General features: G+C 57.1%; 2 protein-coding genes across 2 annotated transcripts in view; one reads left to right on the top strand and one right to left on the bottom strand.

The window, feature by feature from the left end:
* The window catches only part of SLC5A10 (solute carrier family 5 member 10), a 41,309-nt gene that overhangs the window by 5,811 nt on the left and 14,045 nt on the right, over positions 1 to 21,453 (bottom strand). The window contains exons 8-9 of the mRNA XM_075436689.1: positions 20,867 to 21,072; positions 18,403 to 18,538 (exon numbers count right to left, since the gene is read on the bottom strand). Coding sequence (XP_075292804.1) covers positions 18,403 to 18,538; positions 20,867 to 21,072 — 342 coding nt within the window. The remainder of the gene's footprint in view (positions 1 to 18,402; positions 18,539 to 20,866; positions 21,073 to 21,453) is intronic.
* FAM83G (family with sequence similarity 83 member G) lies at positions 2,960 to 20,762 on the top strand. Its single transcript, XM_009932348.2, has 5 exons — positions 2,960 to 3,454; positions 10,665 to 10,832; positions 14,446 to 14,570; positions 15,388 to 16,837; positions 20,343 to 20,762. Exons 1-5 carry the CDS (start codon positions 2,960 to 2,962, stop codon positions 20,760 to 20,762), a joined length of 2,658 nt encoding a protein of 885 aa, XP_009930650.2.

Genomic DNA, 21,453 nt, shown 5'->3' with positions numbered 1-21,453 from the left:
GATGCTCTGGGCACGGGGCTCTGCGGTCCCAATCCTCGCCTCTAACGTGGCCGTAGGAGCCAGCACATCGCACGACAGGCGGGACGCCACATTTATGCCGCCATCTAATAAATCATAAGCGAACACACACCCCGCTTAAATAGATTAAATACACCATAAATCTCCTTGCACAATAAAAACAGAGCCGGGGCAGCCGGCGGCAGCTGAGGTGGGTACAACCGCCGCACGCTCCAGCCACGCCACGCACACCCACGCTCGATGCACCGGCCCCGATCCGGGGCATCTCCCAACCTACCAGGGCTGGGACAAGGACCAGGGATGAGGTCTTGGAGCTCCTCGGGTGCTCGGCTCTGTCCTGTTTGCTGTCCCAGGTGCAACTCCGTCAGCGAAGGGGCCACTGCCGTTTGCTCAGCAGGGCTGGGATTTCACCTAAAATACCCAGTTTTGCCTCCAGCACCCTCGGTCTCCGCTGCACCCAGGTCACCGCGCAGAGGTGACTTCCCACCACCGGGAAGTCCCTGCAGGGTCGGCACAGCCTTTCCGTTGATATCCATAAATGTAAAATTTCCACTTACCAGAGTGATTGTAATTAAACTAAACTAAATCCTTGCTGTTTTGAGAAGACAGGAAAGCTCTAAGATAGAAAGGCTCCTCAATAATGCTACCCCAGACAGCTCAGCCTTGGGAGGGCAGATGTACCAAGTCATTGGCTCGGTCTGAAACATCTCCTGGGCCGATATTTGGTGGGAGTTGAACGCTTCCTCCCTCCCTCCCCACGTCCTGATCCCAACACCCTGTCACATCCCTGCATCTCCATGTCCCCGGTCCCCGCCGCCTCCTCCCGCACACAACAGACCAGAACTGGGCACGACCCGGTGCACAATTTCACACTGGTGACGTGGATAGAGGAGGCTGATTTTACCAGCCTTTCCCCAGCACTCGCAGAAACCCTTTTACTCCAATGCAAGAGGAGAAAAGCCACCGTTTCCCCTCAGCAGCCCGTTATTGCGACTTCAAGCTGCGCAGATATCAGCCCCAGCCCAGCTTTGAGAAGGCCCCACTGGAGTTTCTCCGCTTTCTGCATGTTTCTGACTCATTTTTCCTCCCAAATCCTCCCTGGGCTCAGCGCTTCGCCACGAGCTCCGGCCAGGATGCTGCGTGGCCACCGTGGCTGCGGAGAGCAGCACTTTGATGGCCGAGCACCCGGGCAGACGGGCGCCTTCGCCCCGGGAGCCTGACTCAAGCCGGGCTCTCATTTACACGGCTGCGAATCCAGATGAGCTGCTCCGACGCGAGGCAGCGAGACGCAGCCCCTGGCACTTTCCTTTTTTGCATCGGTGCAAGAATCTGACCCTGATTCTGGAAATTCATCTTTCTCTGAGTTTCCAAACAGAAAGCTCCGCGTTTCTGGCTTGTGAGCACCAGCTGACGAATCTGGGGTGGGGGTTTTTGCCCATCTCCCAGTTATTAACGCAATCTGCCACAGCAAGGTCAAGGGCTGTGACCTTGTCCCTGCTGTAAAGCTTGTGCCAAAGCAGAAGAGGGAAGGGAAGGGGAAGAGAAGGGGAAGGGAAAGAGAAGGGGAAGGGAAAGAGAAGGGGAAGGGAAAGAGAAGGGGAAGGGAAAGAGAAGGGGAAGGGAAAGAGAAGGGGAAGGGAAGGGGAAGGGAAAGAAAAGAATTTCAGTTGTAAGGGCCCTACAATGATCATCCAGTCCCACTGCCTGACCACTTCAGAGCTGACCAAAAGTCAAAGCACCTTGTTAAGGGCATCGTCCAAATGCCTCTTAACCACCGACGGGCTTGGGGCACCGACCACCTCTCTAGGAACCCTGTTCCAGGGTCTGACCACCCTCTCAGTAAAGAAACGCTTCCCAGCATCTAGTCTGAACCCCCCCAGTGCAGCTTTGAGCCATTACAGCAGCTCTGACCCGGTGCCATCCCCCGGGACCCACCAGCGCTCCGAGGTCCCGTGCTAGCACGGAGGTGCTTGCGCTTGGCGCAGGAGGGGTTAACCACGAGGCAGAGCCACTTCCCTAGAAAATATTGATTTACCAGCTGGCACAGCGGGAAAAGGGGAGCTTTCGGGGGAGAGACGCTTTTTCTTTTTTTGAGACAAACACCCAAACCCCTCCCCAGCTGCCCACCCACCTCCCACACCCACACGGTCCCCAGGGACCCTCGGGGCGGGCAGAGGTGTGAGGACAGCATCAGCAGAAAGAGTTAACGTGCGGGCAGGGCCAGAATATGTGAAGCAGCATGTGACTGCAGGTGGGGCAGGGCGGAGCGATGAATCACCTTTTGCTTTTCCTCTTTTCCCTTCTTGCTGTTACCTGTCCGGCCCCGGCGCTGCACGCTGGCAGGAGCCCGAAATCAGCCAGGGCGATGCACGAGAGGCCGACGGAGACGTTCGCTGCCGCAAAACCCGCCAGCTGACCCAGTTCTCCAGGAACGATAACCACGGACGGCGCTTGGGCCAAGAAATCTTGCTTTTCTCTGCCCTTCCTTACACCATTTTTTTGTTCGTTCGTTTTCCAGTTCTCATTTTATCCGGTATTATCATTGTCTTGAAAGAGCAGAGGATGAGAAGAGCGTGGACCCGGAGGTAGAGGACGTTCCCGGCGGTGCGAGCGAGCCCAGGGCCGTCTGGCTCATCGCACAGCCCCGGACGTGGGAAGCTCCAGGATTTCCTTGCCCGGAGCAGTCTCTCTGCGCAGAGCCGGGATTAAGCAAGAAACTGAATCCTCCTCCACCGTGGAGAAGAGCTCCGGCCTGGCAGGAGCCAGCGGAGAAGGGACCGGCGCATTTCCCCAGCTGCGCATTGAGCCAGCGAGGGCAAAGCTGGGCAAATTGTGTATTTAAAGACTGGGGAATAATTAATTCCTTATTTATTGTCGACATCCGGCACTCTCTGGGGGTACAGAGCTCCCGTCGGAGGGGGTACCGGCGTGCGTGGTCACCATGGCTTTCTCCCAGGTGCAGTGCCTGGATGACAGCCACGTCAACTGGAGGTCCAGCGAGTCCAAGCCCGAGTTCTTCTACAGCGAGGAGCAACGCCTGGCCCTGGAGGCACTGGCCTCCCGCGGCCCCGACGCCTTCTATGAGGTCCTGAAGAAGGAGAACATCAGGGACTTCCTCTCCGAGCTGGAGCTAAAGAAGATCCTGGACTCATTGGAGACGTATGACCCCGGCTCAGAGTACATCCCACGCCACGGCAGCAGCACGGGGGAGAGCGAAGGCGATGGAAACAGCCAAGGGGAGGATCAGGACGTGGCCCCCTCGCTGGAGTACTGGCCCCAGAGATCCGACCGCTCCATCCCCCAGCTGGACCTCGGCTGGCCCGAGACCATCGCCTACCGTGGCGTCACCCGTGCCACCGTCTACATGCAGCCACCCATCGAGGGGCAAGCCCACATCAAGGAGGTGGTGCGGAAGATGATCTGCCAGGCTCAGAAGGTGAGGTGCTCCGCGGGGATCGGGTAGGATTTGCCCCTGGCTCCGGTGCTGAGGGTAGATCCTAAAGTCCTCCATGTCCTGTGGGCAGCTCTGCCCAAGCAAAGGCATCGGGGTCAGGCGTTGGGGTCTTTCCACGTTCATGCAGTGTAATCAATATGTGGGGAATCAGATTTTGCTGAAGATGCTGTTAGCCTGGTCCGACAGCCCCTGGGAGCAACGCGACCCTTCCCATGATCCGTATGGCAGCATCATTAATCCCAGGGTTCCTTCAGGGCTGTGGGGAAAAACCACCAGGGAGAAAAATGGGTTGAGCAGCTTTCCAACCATGAGCCCATGGTCTCAGGCATCCCACGATCATTATTCCCAGAGCCCTCTGTGACGACATGTGGCAACACGCAGGAACCGGAGGAGCCAAACTCAGCCCTGGGGCAAAGCAGCCAAAGCCATGGGTCTGGCGCTGACGTACACAAGGGTCAAGTTTGGCCTGAGATAGCTGTGGTTCTCCAAGCTGGCTTCAGCCCAGCTTTAAGAGGAAAACAATGAGCTAATGTGCAGGACAAAGCTGGGGAGATGCCGCGGCGCTTTGGGTTGAGACTTGTCCTCCATGTGGCATCGAAGGAGCTTGGGTGGATGAGCCATGGGGTCAGGCTGATGTCATGGGCAGAAGGACCATGGAAAGAGGGAGATGATGGCACTTGCTGAACGGTGACAGAGCACTGGGCCAGGCTGCCCAGGGAGGCTGTGGAGTCTCCTTCTCTGGAGATATTCAAGATCCGCCTGGATGCGGTCCTGTGCAGCCTGCTCTGGGTGACCCTGCTTCGGCAGGGGGTTGGACTGGGTGATTCCCAGAGGTCCCTTCCAACCCCTGCCATGCTGGGATTCTGTGATTCTGTAAAGTCTAGCGGTGGTGGGCAGAGGTTTCTGGTATTTCCCAGGGACTCCGTCCCCTGGGAAGTGCAGGAGGGGTCAGTACCTGGTGGTTTTGCAGTGCTTTGAAGCCCTTTGAGCTCTGTGCATTTGCTGCCTTGAGAAATCCAGCTCCGAGGGAGGAGCATCCCAGCCCTGGGGATGCTCCAGCAGGAAAATGGGGAGACCCTGCCAGGGTGGCTACAGAACAGGGGCAGATGGGTTGGGATGCGTCAGGTCCACCTGGCTCCAGAGCTCCCTGTATCGAGGTCGGGGATGGTGCTGGGGTTCACAGATCCTGGCAGGAGAGGGGGAAGCCTGGTGGCACACAGCCATCAGAGCCCCTCCAGGACCAGAGACCTGGGGGTCTGAGCACGAAGAGCCCTGGGCTCAGGCAGGAAAACTGATCTCCCAACGCGTCCGAGGCAGCCAGCTCACAGGGACGGCTGATTTGGGGGATCGGGGCTGCCCCTCCGCAGACTGGAGAGGTCTCCGGCCGCTGTCACCTTGCAGAAGTCAAGGCGGCCTGTCCTTACCTGTGACGTTTTCCCCGCCGAAGGGCTTTGCAGCGAGGGCAAAGGGAAGGGAGGGCTGAAGTCCCGTGGGGTGGAGGATGGCAGAACTTCCCCCACTACAAATAATGTCTCATCTTCGCGTCTTTCCAGCTGCGTCTCACCCGGGCTTGCAGCTCCTGCCTGGCTTTGCCTTCTCACCGCTTTCCGCCTGCCGCCCCCCCTGCAAACGGCATCTCCTGAGTCATCTGCCACCCTCCTCCTGCTCAGCAGAGCCAGGCGCTGAGTCAGGCAGCTGCCAGGCCCTGCTGCCTGCACCTTCCTCACCGCTCTCCTTGGAGCCTCTCCAAGCCGCAGGGACGTGGTCGATGCTGCCGTGCTTGTCACCGGTCCCTTGATGCCCCATGAGTAGGGCTTGGGTCTGCCTCCTGGTCCAGGTGGTCCCTGTCGGTGGGATGAGACGTGGTGGCACCACTGGTGACGTGCAGGAGCCTACTCAGAGCTTATGGTACCCCGGGAAACGTAGAGATGGGCGCATGCTTCAAATCTGTACTCTGCAGGGGGTGGGGAAGGTGGGAGTTACAGGGTCTGACAAGTGGGACTCTTCCAGAGGTCTCCCACCCCATGTACGAGGACCACGGTTACTGCAGCTGAACCTGCTGTCATGCAGCTGAGCCCGGGTGACCGCTGGTTTGGGTGCTCCTAAGCGTGGGGACGCTGGGCTAGACCACCCTCCTCTGCACCCAGAGATTTCAGCCGAAGCTTGAGGTCTTCACAGCAGCTCAGAGGTGAAAGGGTTTGGCTGAGGAAGCCGAGGGCGGACAGAGGGACGGTCCGGCTGCCATTCCATCAGATGTCACGTAGGCTGGCCATCCCTCGGGCCACCCCACCGAGATCCCTGCTGGATTGTCCCATTCTACTGGGCAATGGCAGCACGCTTCATCCACCTCTGAAGGAGCACGGGCTTGGGAGAGCTTCAGCAGTGCATCCCAGAGGATGCTCCTGCTCCTGCCAACAGTACTTGGTCTGAAACGCTCTCAGATGCTGAACACCAAACACCGCCACACGAGTTGTCATCTCACAGCCCGGAGAGCAAAGTTCACCCAACAGACAGCCTGGCTGAGGAAAGTTCAGAGCCCACGTGAGCACTGCTGACGCTGGGCAGGTTCACGGTAGCTCAGAGCTGGGGCAAGGAAGCCAAGACCCGAGATGTGAGGCCCCTTTGACGGCGCAGATGAGCCCACTTTCTTCCAGGAACGAGGCCTAATGCTGCTGAGTTCAGAGCTTCTACTTTCCTCTCCAGAAAGGCAAATCCGGGTGAGCTGGAGCAGGGGATGTAAATGATCTCCTCCTCTCTCTGGGAATAAATGGGAGAGAAGAGAGGCAGGATCCTGCAACTACGTCCCTGCTTTCCCAGAACATCCCCATCTTTGTGGCCAATGAGCGGAAGGTGGTCAGGGATGTGGTGCACCACTGGTCTTCACCCTGGAGACCTTCACCAGGTCCAGCCGTGGGATGGCCGCCTCTGCGTCAATGCAGATCCCCTCGGGCTGCAAAGCTCACAGGATGGGTAGAGAGGAAGATCTACCCATCTTCTCTAGATTTTGGTTCTGTCTGACCAGAAACCAGAGCAGGCTGAAAACACTGACCTTGGCCAAAAGCCACAGGAGACAGCAGTGAGTGTGACCTCCTCTCTGCACTTGAGGTTCCAGGTTGGGGTTGTGGTGATATAATTACCCTGAGCAACTTCCAGCAAAGGTTGGGAGGCCCTATTAATTACTGTTTACAAAACCTTCTGCCGTTCCTGGATGAAAGGGTCGACAGGAGAGAGCAATTATTAATGTTACTTGTCCCACCTCTCCCTCATCCCAACACGCTTCCTCTAATTGTGCCTTGCTGCCTGCCTAATTTATTAAATTCCCACGTGGTGTGCCCCAAAAGTCATTATCTGATGATTCAGGGTGAGCTAATAAAGAGCTGTCATTTCCTCTATAAAACATGATCCTGCAGTTCACGCGCTCATCAAAGCTGTTCGGAAGGATCCCAACCTCCTTTGCCCAGTGTCCGAGGGGACGCAACGCTCGCCGCTCCTCGGGGTGCTGGGACCCGGCACCTGCACGCCCGCTGCATCCCATGGATCTCGGCAGCTCCTGGGACCCCGGGAAGAAAAGCGTCACCCGCTCAGGCACTGGGAGCATCTGGCTGAAGATTTGGGGCTGGTCTTCTCCGCGCTCTCCGGATGAATGGCAAAGGGATGGCGAAGCTTCCTGGGACGACACAGCGGCAAAGGGGCTTCTGGAAGAGGTGCAGCTCTCCTGGTGTCGGGGACCTCCCCAGCACCGAGCGTGCAGACACCAAGCGCTGCCCTGGCAGAGGTGACAGGGACGAGGGTGCCAAGCTCGCTCCCCATAGCAGGACGGCGTGGTTTGCTCCAGATTCTCCCGTTCCCCAGGCTGGGAAGCAAGAAACACACAGGATTTCACTTCTCCGGAGCAGACCGACCTCAATTCTTGGCAGATTAAACCCCGCACCTGGGTTTGGCACGGACCCGACTGGTCCCAGCCCAGGTTCAAGCGCGGGCAGCCCAGCAGCAGATTTCGCCCCCGTGGTCCCTGGACAGTCACCGCATCGGGAGCGCTGCCAGCGCCGTCCTCGCTCTCCCAGCCCATTTCGTGCCAGGGCAGCACGTTGGCACACTGGTGTGAGATCCTGGTGACAAACCAAGGCCAAGCCTGTCCTGCAGGCAAGACGCGGCAGGGAGGGATCCAGAAGCGCTGAGCGGCAACAGGACGCACCAGCCGAGCAGGAGGAATCGGGTTGAAAACATGGGCAAGCAGGTGAGAGCCGGGCTACCTCCCCGCTGCCCGAGCGAGCCACGCCGGGTGACTGCCTGAAGCACATTGCCTGCTCGCCATCCCTGCATGAGCAGTGCTTGGGATAGGGGACATCACCATCCCCTGCCCATGTCCCTTCAAAAACATCTTTGGAGCCACAGCAGCAAGCCAAGGCCTTGGGAATGCCAGGACCGCAGTGGGAAAGTGCTCTTTTCCTCCCAGAATGAAGGCCAATACTATTCTCATCCCCATTTTATAAGCCCTCAATTTCCCCTGGAGAAAATGCAGCACACAGGCAAAGTGACACGACCACGGCCGCAGAAAGCATCGGTGTCAGAGACAGGAGCAATTCTCTGCCACCAAACCCACCTCCTCGAGCCGGGAAGACGCCATCCCGGCTCAGGCACCCCTCACCCAGGACTCGTGGCAGACAGCACAGCTCCTCCCCAATTACTTGCTGTAAATAGAAAAGCCAAGCCCTGAGCTTTACGAGTAGCTTTGAACCTCTCCCACTTTACATCGTTGGCGAGACAAGCGCAGCCCTCGCTGGGCAGCCCATGCAAAGCGCACACCCGGGTTTCAGCCTGAAGAAGAGAAGGCTGCGAGGGGACCTTATAAATGCCTACAAATATCTGAAGGGTGGGTGTCAGGAGGATGGGGCCAAGCTCTTTTCAGTGGTGCCCAGTGACAGGACAAGGGGCAACAGGCACAAACTGAAGCAGAGGAAGCTCCAGCTGAACATGAGGAAGAACTTCTTCCCTCTGAGGGTGACGGAGCCCTGGCCCAGGCTGCCCAGGGAGGTTGTGGAGTCTCCTTCTCTGGAGATATTCAAGACCCGCCTGGACAAGGTCCTGTGCAGCCTGCTGTAGGTGACCCTGCTTCAGCAGGAGGGTTGGACTAGATGACCCACAGAGGTCCCTTCCAACCCCTACTATTCTGTGATTCTGTTTCTGCCTCAGTTTCCCCACCAGGACAACAAGGACATGCAAAACACATGAGCAGGTGCACAGGGGAGTGAGGATTCATGCTTACACGTCAAAGCCTGTTGAGAGGCTCTGGGGTGAGGATAAGTGGGAATTCAGTTAAGATCGAGTGGTAGAGCCATAACGTCCCGGCTCGCTCAGCTCACTGGCACCTCCCAAAATGCTGTGTGTGGCCGGGGTTGGGGAGGTCGGGGCAGCATCGGAGATGGTGCGGGCTGGGGCTCCCCACTCAGCCTCACTCCTCGCCCCATCGCCTGCAGAAAAGGAAGGGAAGAGCCAGCAGTGTCATAATGCACAATCCTCCTCTTAATTAGAGGTGGCACAAAACTAATTAAAAGGTAGCTTGGTGCTTTGAGAGCCCCGGACTGGACGTGCCTCAGCGTACAAGCACCCGGCACCGTCCCAATCCCTTCCCTCCCACGGGAGGAGCATCCTGGGGTCTCGCTGTGTCACCCCACAGCGTGCATGGTCCCACGCTGGTGTCCTCCCCAGCTCGGCCACGGCCAGCGGAGCCCTCCTGGAAGAGTGAAGGGCTGCCAGCAGCCATCTCCCCCCGACCCAGGGCACCATCCAGGAGCAGCCACAGAGATGGGGGCACCGACACGTTTCCAAGCGTGGGGCGATGACACGCCAGTGCCCGACAAGCCGCTTTCCTGCGTGGCTGTTGCCACCCCACATGGGATGAGGGGAGGCAGAGGCGGCTGCGCGGCCCTATTGCTACCCCGGGGACCGCAGCGAGATGCTCAGCCCCTGTGCCCACACACGCTTGGTGCTGCACCGCTGCTGCCCACCGTTATGCCATGGGTGATGCCATCTCCAGGAAGGCAAAATTCATGGGCATGGGGTGAACTTTGGTGCTTCGGCAGCCATCTCCGCAAAATCCCAGGGCGGCTGGACGCGGCGCAGATCCATCTTACTATCATACACGGGACTCGCCCCGGCCCCACCACGGCAGCGAACGCCCTGGGTACAAGGTCAGCTCCGGCTTGCGAAGAACAGCGACACTGCCATGTGCCAAACCCTTCTGTCACTGCACGGGACGCTGGCATCGTCGTCCCAGCCCTGCTCCGCTTTCGTACAGCCTGGGAGGATGGAGGGATGCTGTGTGGCAGGAGCAGCACCCCGAGCACCCGGCAGGCTCCCGGCCATGCAAGGGCCGGGCAGCGAGACCGAGAGAGACGTCAGCAGCCCAGACAACAGAAACACTGCCTGCCCCTGGTACTCTGCTTTGGCCTCATAGTGGAGAACTGACCTTGAACCCAACCACAGCGGGGCTGGCAGTAGCCTGGACTTGGAATGGCAGCCGGTCACAAGCGCTGGGAGCTGCAAACTCCCGTCTGCTTCTGAGCAACCTCGTCAGCTCGCACCCAGGCCTGTCCTTTAAAAGGTATTAAAAGTCATTTCAGCTCCTGGATGCACCTCAGGCATATCCGGATACTTTCCACCAAGCTTAGAGTCAGCTTTAGCTATTCTTCATCCTGTTTCTCTCAACACAAGCCTGCATGATAACCCCAGAGGCAGCGACCATCCCAAGCAGCCTGCCCTTGGGCAGACAGAGACATCACGGCGTCGCAGGTTTCTCCTTCTGGCGCTCCCCACGATGGGGCTGCGGGCGGTGCCGATAGCGAAGGGACACAAAACTTCCCAGCCAGGAACCAGACTCTGAAGTCTGTGGAGCTTGTTAAAGGCCAGAAAGTTAGATTCACCCTCAGAAATCAGTTTTTCACAAGCATATTATGCTACCGGCCACCGGCAAACCTCCTGTAGTGACAGCAGAGACAAGGAACTGAGGGCTCCTGCTTTCCACTCTTGGGCTGGCTGGAGCCAGGGGAGAGCCCGGGCTCCCCCACCCCAAATCCCAACCTCCTAGGGAGAGAGCACGTTGCTTCGGCTCTCATGAAACAGGCACCGGCTGTATCTTGGGGTTGTCACCCAGCCACGCTACCCAGACTCATCTCTCTTCTCCCCTCTCCAGGTCATCGCGGTGGTCATGGACATGTTCACCGACGTAGACATCTTCAAGGACCTCCTGGATGCTGGCTTCAAGAGGAAAGTGGGAGTCTACATCATTTTGGATGAGACCAATGTGAAGCACTTCCTCCAGATGTGCGAGCGAGCCCACATGCACGCCGGACACTTGAAGGTAAGGATGGCCCGAAGGGTCCGGGGCCGGGTAACCTCCTCCAGCGCAGGGAGGTAGTCAGAGCTATCAGCCCTGCTCCCTCCTGTCCTGGGGGCTGTGATCCCCCCAAACTTTGGGCAGTGCTAGATGAGTTTAGTCCATTTTTCCTGTAGCCATAGCTGAAGGTGATGCCCTAATCCGGGAGTAGCAGGATGGAGGGGGACGGATGAGAGACGGGGACATGGATTCCCTTCCACTCAGCAAAGCTGCCTGCAGAAAGCCCAGGGGGGCTGCTGGTACCAGGCAGAGCTGGCTTTGAGGCAGAGGGGTGCTCAGGGAGCTGCGGCCCCGCAAGGGTGGGCACGACTCAAGCAGGGCACTGCAAAGCCCAGGGCAAACCTACATGCTCAGCTCCTCCTAGTGAGGAAGGTGGCAAGAGGGAAGGCACAAGAGGAAGGATGCTCTGCCAGGGACAAATCCCTGCTCTTGCCAGCCCCATGCCTGCTCCTGTCCCAGAGGCAGGACCGACAGGAGAAACCACCGGCCGGTTCTCTTGCTTTCAGGCTTTACCACAAGTCAGAGGCTGGAATTAAAAAAAACTCGATTTTCTCCTTTTCCGGAGCCTCCGCCCCAGCACGGGGCCGGGAGCAGAGCAGGACGGCACCCACGCTGCCTGCGGCCCCAGCAGCTGCCAAGGATGCCCTCACCGCGACGCCGGGTCCGGCTGCCACCGCGCCGGCAGCGCCGATCTGCCCGCACACGCCGCGTTCACCCGGCCCCGGAGGTGCTGGTGGCTGTGCATCGCGTTGCTCCGGTGCACGAATTCTATTTGAAAAGATGGAAAGCGAAGCAGAACAGGGGATGCCCGGCAGCGCAGGGGGTGCGGAGAAAATTCACCTTGCGCGGTGCTTGTGCAAAGCTGGAGGCAGATGAAGGGGCAGAGATAAGGGCTGGGGGTTAAATCAGCCTCAGGAGCAGCAGCCGGAGTGGGGACCCTCACTCCAGCCACAGGACAGGGTCCTGGGCTCTCCACCGGTCGCAACGCTCCCATCACCAGCATCGGATGCAAACACACCAGAGCAGCCCAGCAGTTTCACTTCAGGGCTCGCAGACACCCCTCTCCCGGCTGTACTTCACCCGCCGGCTGCGAGCCGCTCGGCCTCGCCTGTTGCTTGGCAGAAAAGCGATGTTTCTGCGCCTGACGTCACCCGGCCGCGCGCGCTGGCTGCCAAAAGGCTGGCGGGGAGGCCCGTGCCCGGACAAGCTCACCAAATTTGCTTACGGTGAGGGCAAATCCCCGGCTGAGCAGGAACACGTAGGAGCCGTGACACCCTCATGCCGGGCTGGAGCGGGGCCAGGGCACAGGGGGGGCTTGGGGACCCCCACCCCGGGCAGCCGAAAGCACCGGCCGGCCGAGCATCACGCCTTCCCCAGCCACCAAGCCCGCTGGCCCTGCTTAATTGCTGCTCACGACAATTAAAGCAGACTCAGCTGAGCTTTTACCCACGTCCAAACTCCCCGGAGAGTCTGGTATCCTGCAGACTGCTCCTGCCCCAAGACCAGAAAAGCCGGAGCTGACGCACGCCGGTGTTTTCATGCATTAGCAACCCTGTGGCAGGACTGGAAAAGCAGGAGAACATCTGCAGAGCTCGGCAAAAGTCTCGAAGTTGGGATTTGCCACATATTGCAGCCAATTTGCTGGCATGGGATGCAGCAGGGCAGGAGCCTGGGAGGAAACTAGGGCAGTGTCTGGGAGCCACTTCGTAAGCCAGGAGATGCTAACGAAACGTACGTTTATCTTGGTGCCTCCTCGCTTCGCAATCAGCAAGCTGGCTTAGGCAAGGCGGTCGCTTCGTTGAGCAACGACGAGTGCTTGGGGAGTGATTCACCCCGTCCCGGGCTCGGCAGCCGGCCACGGTGCTGGGCGCTCGCTTGCTGCGCGCTCGTTATGGGAGAGATTAAATAAACAGATCTTATTTAACAGCAGCGATACGCCGGGAGCGAGGAGCAAGGGAAAGGTAACCGGCACCTTGCTTCTGGGGAGCTTCGTTCCCCTGGGTGTTACCTGAGAAAAACCCACGGCTGCTTTGTGCCTTGGTGCAAAATTTCAGCTCCGAGCGGGACAGATCGGCGCCCTGGGAGAGCTGTGAGCCAGGGACACCCAGGCTGGCGACAGGCAGAGGGCTCAGCCTTGGGTGCAAGCGTCACCCAGCAGCCGGTCAGAGTGCAGCCGGGGCACTACCGCTCTCTCGGCAGCCCCTTGTGTAGGGACAACCCAGGACAGGGATGGGAATTGCCACCCCAACCTGCTTGCCAGCCAGCCCCCAGCACCCCAGTGCTGCCCACTGCCAGATACTGGGGTGCTCAGCACCGGCTTCCCCCCAGCCACACCAGGCAAAACGGCGAACACTGGGAAAAAAAAAGAAAAAAAATCAAATGCACCAAAAAAGACCCCCTCAAACTTCTCTACTCAGCACGTAAAGCCACCCTGGAAAGCCAATCAGGAAAACCTTTACATCATGCTAAAACCAGCGTTAAATCACCATCCCTCCTGCCAGGCATGTGGGAGCGGGGACCGGGGGTGCCTGAGCTCAGGGATGCGCCAGGTCAAGGTCTACAGGGAGAGAGGAGACCCCAGGGAAGCAGATGAGGAAGGCTGGAGGTGGGGAAGACAAATACTTTTCGTGCTTTCTTCTTAAATAAAAAAAAAAACAACAACACAACAAACAAAAAACTGACAGTGGAGGGCATGACCTGGTGACGACACGGTGCCTTTAGCAATGGCATTATCAATGTCCCAGCAGGAACAGGAGGAATGCAGCTGCTTTCACAAGAAAATATTTTCTCCCCACCCAAGGGAGAGCATTTGCAGTGAGAGATGCTATCTGCTCAGCTGCAAAAATGTGCTGATGCCCTCCACGGAGACGCACGGAGGCATGAGCCAGACTGAAGATAAAAACCACCCCTCTGTGCCCAGGCTCCCTAGGGGGAGAACACCCCACGCTCCCTGGCCACCTCCGCAGGGACCTGCTGTGGGATGTGCCCGTTTGGCCCAGGTCCCTGGGTTTCGTTTCCCCAGGGTGAAAAGATGTTGCCCCACTGTCTTTTTTTTCCCCATTCACCCCTAAAAATAGGGCTAGATGCTCAGATTTAGGAGCACAGTAAAGGGGGATTCTGGTGGAGGACAAGCCTGCTACCATCAGGTCCACGTGCGTGGTCCTGGGGTCATCACCTGGGGTTTCAACTCCTTGTACATCTCCCGCTGAGGAGGAGGTGAAGAATCACCTCTCCCATGGTGGTATTTGCATAGATCGCAGGAGATGGAAAGTGGCAGCTCTATCACACGCTGCTTACCCACGGACACAGGAAGCACCACGTTGAAGAGGTAGAAAACACTGTCCAACACATGGACAAAGCAGGAAATCCTTGAAGCTAAGTCCATGGTTTGCTGCACGGCCTCAGGCAAGTTACTTTATCTTCCCATGGCTGTGGTCTCCTCTGAGCTGGCCATGAAGAGCCTTTCCCACTCTTTAGAGGGGCTGTGGAGCATCTGTAGGGGCATCGATGAAGGAGTGAACAATGCTCTGAAGACCAGCCCTTCGCTCCCGCTCACGCCTCCACCTTTGCTTTGCAGAACCTGCGAGTCCGGAGCACAGGAGGGACAGAGTTTTTCACGCGCTCAGCCACCAAGTTCAAAGGGGCTTTGGCGCAGAAGTTCATGTTTGTGGACGGGGACCGGGCTATGTGCGGATCCTACAGGTAATCATTGGTGTCTCCTCTTGCCCACTCCATGGAGGTGTTGGTCAAAGGACCAACAGTGGACCCATGTGGTCCAAGTCCTGGTCCCTGCCCGGCACAGCCCCAGGACCCCACCATAGACTTGCTACCCTGCTCCTAAACTGGGAGATGATTTTGCAAGGCCAGCATGAGATTTGAAGTGGGACCCAAGGGGACCCCACCACCCTACAGCCAGGCCTAGGACACCCTTCCTGCTCGGAGGTGGTGGGACACACCAAGTGCTTCTACCAATGGATGTGACGAGCACAAGGAAGGACAAAAGCACCAAGCCACAGCCAGTCCTAGCTCTCACGTTGACCTCAGCTTTTCCAGTTAAACATCTCCTACACAAAGTATTTTCCTTTGTCCAAATTTTGTACCAAATTACTTCGGTAGAAACAGATCAGTCTCAGTAAGCTTTTCAGCTCTAAAAGATAAGTTTCATAAACATGGAACTGAAATGTTTCATGCTTTCTGGCCACAACAAAAGACACATCCATTTGTGAGTCCCTTTTCTTAACTAACCGAAACTGAGAAAGGAAAAGCAGCCAACACGAAAGTGAAAAACTAAAACTAACTAGCCCACAGCAAATAACTTTTATTTTTACTTCATGTTCCAGACTTCAACCCTTCATTCTGATTTGGGATAAAAGCTATTTCTTCGATCTCATTATTACTGTTTACAGTGAGATCATGTCCCTGTTAGCACCATCAATCCCCTGGGGAAAGCCAGGCTTGGGGAGAGGCGTGTTATTTACCAGCGAGCACTCAGAGAGTTTCCAATCTGTTTCTGTTCCAGCTTCACCTGGTCTGCGGCGAGGACAGACCGAAACGTCATCACAGTCCTCTCGGGCCAAGTGGTAGAGGCGTTCGACAAGCAGTTCCAGGAGCTCTACCTCATGTCCAAGGGGGTGAGCCTCAAGTCCATCTCCATGGGTGAAGAGCCCGAACCTGAGCCTGTAACGCTGCCCTCCGTCGTGCCGGTGACCCCTGCCAACGCCGTGGTGAAGAAGCTGATAAACCCTAAATACGCCCTGGTGAAGGCCAAGAGCGCTGACCAGATCAGCAAGACTTCATCCGAGAACCAGGACAAAAACCAGAAGACAGACAACAAAAGCAAAGCCCTTCCCGAGGGCCAGGTGGGCGACAGACATGGTGACGTGGCAGACCTCTCCCTGCTCATCCACCCCGGCCTCCTGAATCTGGAGAAAGCCAACATGTTTGACTATCTGCCCACCTGGGTCGAGCCAGACCCCGAGCCCGGGAGTGAAGTCTTGGGCTACATCAACATTATTGACCCCAAGATAAAGAATGTGAAGCTCTCGCAGATGAACCGCATCAAAGTCTGTGATGTCTCCCAGGCCAGTGCCCAGCACCGGCAGATGCTGAAGAACAGGGAGATGGAGACCAAGAAAAACTCAGACAAAGAGCCACCCCTGGTATCACCCTGCCAAAGACAGACCCCACAGACCCCCATAGAAGCTCCTGCAGCCCCTGCTACCAGCCCCATCGAAGGCACCAGCTGGACAACGAAGCAAGCAGGAATGTTTGCTGCTTCACCATTGGGCCACCGCTTGAAGCCACCAGACGAGACACCAGAGGACTTCAAGCCCCCAGTTCCAAAACCAAGGACCATGCCCTTTGGTGTCCTCATGACCAAAGTCATTACGCCCTGTGACAGCAGCACTGCCCTGGTGGGTGACATAAATCCACCGCCAGCCAATCACACAGGTGTGAAGCAGCAGCCGGAGGAGAAACCCAATGGAGCTTCAGTGGACACTTGCCATCTCCAGCCAGACCGGCCAGTGGCAGGACCACAGGAGGACAAAGGACCTCCCTGTGCCCACAATGGGCTGGGAGAAGAGGAGGAGGAGGAGGAGGAAGAGGAGTATATCACTCTCAGTGACCAGGAGAGCTACTCCAGCAGCTCTGCTGACCACAGCTACCGCCGCTCCAATGCCTCCTCCATCTCAGATGAGTACTTCGAGGTGAGGGATCGCTACGGCCCGCTCCGGCGAACCAACTCAGATGTCACCCACAACGGGGAAATCCTTCCCATACAGAGGAAGCTCAGTGACCCTCACATCAGCCGGGGCACCTTCCTCAGCCCCTTGGGGAGCCTACCATCCCTGAAGCATGGCTGCGTGGAAGACATGACAAAAAGGAGGAGCAACGCCGTGGAGATTAGGTGTGTGCTGCCCCGCACCATCCTGGATGGCAACAGCTCCTACCCCAGCAGCGCTGCTCAGGTAGGAATTTTTGCTATAACCTTCCCTGCGTTTCTCCACCCTACAAAGGTTGCAAACCTGGAGGTGACCCAGCCAGCTCAGCCAAGGCGTGGTGCCATCCCTAGCTTTGGTGTCGCGTCCTAGATGCTGAGATCAAACTTCCCATATGGGAGAATAACGCCCTACACGCAGCGATGGTAGGAGTCACCCAAGAGGTGCTCTTAGTCAGGAAGGTGATGGCCATGCCACAGCTCTTGGTGTCTGGGAGTGCAACGGGAACGGTCAGCAAAGGGGAGGTTTGGGGGAATTAAATATTTTTCTCATGGCATCAGCATGGCATCGGGCTGTGGGACGGAACCCAGTGGCCCATCAGCAGTGGCATCATGCCCAGCCAGGGACAGACTGCGTGCAGGCGTGTCCTTCTCAGGCTTGTTTTCTAGCTCCTCGCAAAGGTGATTAGCATCAAAGCAAAAGCGCTCGGACACATAATTAGGCAGAGCAAGACAGCGGAGAAACAGGGATGGCAACCTCTGCGGGCGAGCGCTGCAGTCAGCAGCTTCGCGGCTGATCCACGAGTGACGCCAGACCTTGTCACCCCACAGGGTGCATGCCAGCACCCCGCTGCGGGATCATCACCCCATCCAGGCAAAGGGATTGCAGGATCAATCCCCTATTTCCACCCGAGTACTGCAGTTGCCGGCACCACCACCACCACCAAGCATTTTGGTTTCTCAAGGCTCCCCACCCGCTGTTTTCGGGGCATTCAAACCCCCAGGGCTATATCAGCAGCTGAAATCACCGAAGCCACTTGAGGTTACCCCAGCTGAGCATCCAATCTGTATTTACAGGGAATTAAATTTACTAGCCCAGAGTCCACTTGCTTCTCCCTTCCCAGCCACCGACATGGAGCTCAGAGCAGGGTTTTAATCCCCGCACATCAAATATCCCCTCGCACCCACGGAGCCGTGCCAGGCGAGGAGCACTGAGCCCTTTGATGCTCTGTGACCCAGGTCCCACCCTGCTCAGAGTGGCCAGGCACGTTGGTGTTCCTGCAATAAATTCTTCTGGCCCTTTGATAATTAACACACCATCAGGGTTAGGAAAGCCAGTGCCCAGCTGATGGAAGTGTGCAGAGAACATTTCGCCCATGTGTAAAAATAAATCAAAGAAATCCTCGATTAACTCTCTAGAAACCCCAAATCCGACAGGAATCGCCATCAACCCCCACCCAACATTTTTGTTCCGGGTCCGCGTTGCCGATCTGCTGGCCCGCAGCCCAGTGAAGCCCAAAACGCAGGCAGAACCTCACTCAGGGCAAACATCACCCCGAGAACACAGGGCCCAAGTTACCCCTGGAGCATTGCCTTGCCTAAATACACGCAGCCCCCTTCACACCCAGCCGCATGGTTGACAAAGGACAGCTGCACTGGCTGGTGCACAGCAGGCACAAGGACAGTGCCAGGGACCCTCAGGTCCCGGTCTGTGCAGGGCAGAGGTTTCCAGACAAACCCCCCTGATATTCATCGCTTAGTGACAGGCAAAATACCCACCCTGCCAGCTCTGCGTCCACGTGACGGGGCCCTTACCTGGGTACAGGACCCTGCTGATCATCCCCGGCATGATGATAACGAACAAGGGCAGCATCTTCAGGTAGCTGGCCAAGATGGAGCCGGCCTTGGCGTGACTGAGGCTCTTGGCAGAGAGCGACCGCTGGACGATGACCTGTGGGAGAGCTGGGCAGGACAGCTGAGCAGGCACCAACATCTATTCCACATCAGCCTCCTCCTTGCCAGACTGACTCCTAAGAATCCCCAAATGCTGCAGCCATTGGGCATCAGGCCCAAACGCAGTGTAGATGTGTACCCAACCCACAGGTCGGGTTTCTCTCCAGACCAGCAGCGGGCCGGTGTTATGCCATAGCACCACAAAAGCCCAGTGCAACCACAGCAGTGTGTCCTCCTGCCAGCATCAACCATTCCCCACCACCATCCTCTCCCCTCTTGCCCCTTCTATGCAATCTCCTCCCCAAAGAGTGCCCACAAACAAAAGGGACACCAAGTCCAGCCTCCTCCTACCACAATTCCAGCACTCACATTGCTCAAACCACCACATCTCAAAGCTCTGGCCAAGCCATGTCCATCCATGATACCACCAGCCCTTGGGCTTTGAGGCAGTCTATCTTAAATAGGCAACATCCATAGGAAACGCTGTAGAAGAGCCCAGACTCTTCCCAAGGGCTTACAGAGAAGTGCTCAGTGCCCAGCAGGATTTGGCTGCTCCCAAGCAAGCACTGGCTAATGCCATCGTGGGCAGGAGGGACTAGGTGCCAGTTCCTAGTGTGGAATGGTCGGGGAAGCTGTGGTTTAACTTCTGCCCAAGAGCCAGGGCATGTCAGGAGCCACAAGACCCACCACCTGGCTTAAGCACCACGTGCACCACATCAGGCACATGATGACCTGGAAGGGAAAGGAGCTAAATCACTCTTAGTCCTCCCCACCTGAAGACACCTCAGACCTTAGCACTGATTTTAAGCAAACTAGTTAAATCAATCTAACATTACCTAAGTTAAACTGCTTTAATTCAGCCCTCCTGGTCACAGCAGAAGGTGTCTGCCTGCAGACCAGAAAGTCTATTGGGGTATTTGGACTAAATAACCGAACACCAAGACGATGCCAACAGCACAGTGGAGATGTGGCGCTGGCGGCACGGCGGGGGTCGTGGCAGAGGCAGGGCAGGTTGGTGCAGCCGGCTCTGCAGCCTCCTGGACCCAGCTCATCCTGCCATCAGCACCTGCGCTCCCTAGATCCAATCTCACCCGGGTACGTCTCTACGGGGTGCAATCACACCTCCAGATTGCGGCGTGGACACACCCAAAGAGAAAGATAAATATCTGGTGACCACAGCCATGCGTTAAGGCTTTACCCAGTCCAGAACTAAGATTAATGGTGCGTAGACCTGACCCAAACGTGTCTCTCAACCCAGCTAATCAGAGCCACCCCCGCAGTGGTGTTGCAGCTCACTGTTGTCTCCTGATCCCACCTGCTCTCCCAACCCTCCATCCTTTCATCTAATGTTGGTAGCCGCCTAATCCCACAGGTTGGGTCTGGATGACTGCATGCTCTTTGGGCCTGAAGTGAGCACTTAGGTGATTAAGATGGGTGTTCAGGCTGCTGCTGGAGAGGTGTTGAGATGCCTCTGGCATCCATGGATCTGGATCTCCAGACGGCATTGGCTTAGCTCCGGGCTGCCAGGGCTGCTTGGGAAGGGGCTGCTGAGATGCTGCAGTGTGCAGGATGGTGCGTTGCCAGAGCAAGAAATCAGAGGAGCTGCAATGGTTAAGACCTGAGGCAGTTTTGAGCTGCCACCAGTCTCAGAAGAATTTGGGCAAGGGACTACACCAAGTGGCAGAGGGATTTGTCCATGAGGACCAAGTCCACGGCACAGACTTGTGAAGGGATGTCCTTGCAGGGGAGCAGCAACTTACAACAGCAGTAGCTCATCCCTTTCTCTGCTCTTTAACAAACAGGGGACACATATCTACCGCTACCGACCCAGGAACCCCGCAGGCAGAGAACAAGGCAAGGAGGTCTCCTGCTCCCCGACGCCCGAGAAACCCCCCGGGGCCACCAAATACCGAGGGGACGGAGCCGAGCCCAAAAAGACCATTGCAGGCAGCCAGCCCTGCTGGCAGAGCAAAGCCTTCAGCCCCAGCAAGTCCACGCAGCCTGGCCACCTCTCACCAAGCAACCCCAGAACATCAAGCAAACGCTTAACCTCCCTGCCGGAAAGCCAGAAGACAACTGAGGAGATGAGGACACCCCTTGGCATCCCGCTCTCCAAACTGTCCCAGTCCAAGCACCTCAAGAACAGGGTTGCGGGAGCCCAGGGTGCTTCTATTGACTCCAAAAAGAAGCTCCCAGAGACTACCGGCCAGCAGGACCACTAGGCACTGATGAAGGTGGACTTCCAGGGCGAGAACGGTAGTAGAGCGTGCCTGGACCCCAGGCAACGCCGTGTTACATGGGGCAGGGGATTCTTGTTTACATTTACCTGGTCGGTGCACCAGTACCACGTGGCCATGATAGACAGCCCGAAAGTCATCCCGGTCCAGGGCAGATCTCCAGAGACTGGGTCTCGGAAGAGGTGCATTGCATCCGCTCTGGGCAGGTGGCAGGTAGTGTTGGGAACAATCTTGGATGGCACAGCTTTTAAATAGGCCTCTTCCAGGTTGGAGTAACCTCCGATCTCGTTAAAAGCTGGAAAGCATCATTGAGGGAGGCTGGTTAGAGTCGAGCAAAACCCAGTGGCCTGTGAGATCATCTGGCAAAATGCTCGCCAACTCGTTAACTCAGAAGTGCTGCCCAGAGACGGAGGGCTCATTCGTGATCGTGTTTTCTTCTAGTTATTTAAGAGACTCTTCTATTAATGTTTTGCACAGCAGGTCCCATTACAGTCCACCTTCCCTCTGGAGGGTGGCCCATGTCCTGGGACAATGGCTCCTCAAGGGACCCACCTCTTTTGACCTTGTACTGTAAAACCAACCTGTTTGTTAAAGCCCCCTGGTCCCAGAGCAGGGGAAACTCACCTAGGACTGTTAAAATGCAAGATTAGGTAACCTTTGATGTGACACACTGCAG

The sequence above is a fragment of the Opisthocomus hoazin genome, chromosome 15 (genome assembly GCF_030867145.1).
Source record: "Opisthocomus hoazin isolate bOpiHoa1 chromosome 15, bOpiHoa1.hap1, whole genome shotgun sequence".
Taxonomy (NCBI): Eukaryota; Metazoa; Chordata; class Aves; order Opisthocomiformes; family Opisthocomidae; genus Opisthocomus; species Opisthocomus hoazin.
The sequence above is the reverse complement of the archived record's forward strand: the minus strand, read 5'-3'. Positions and strand labels throughout refer to the sequence as shown.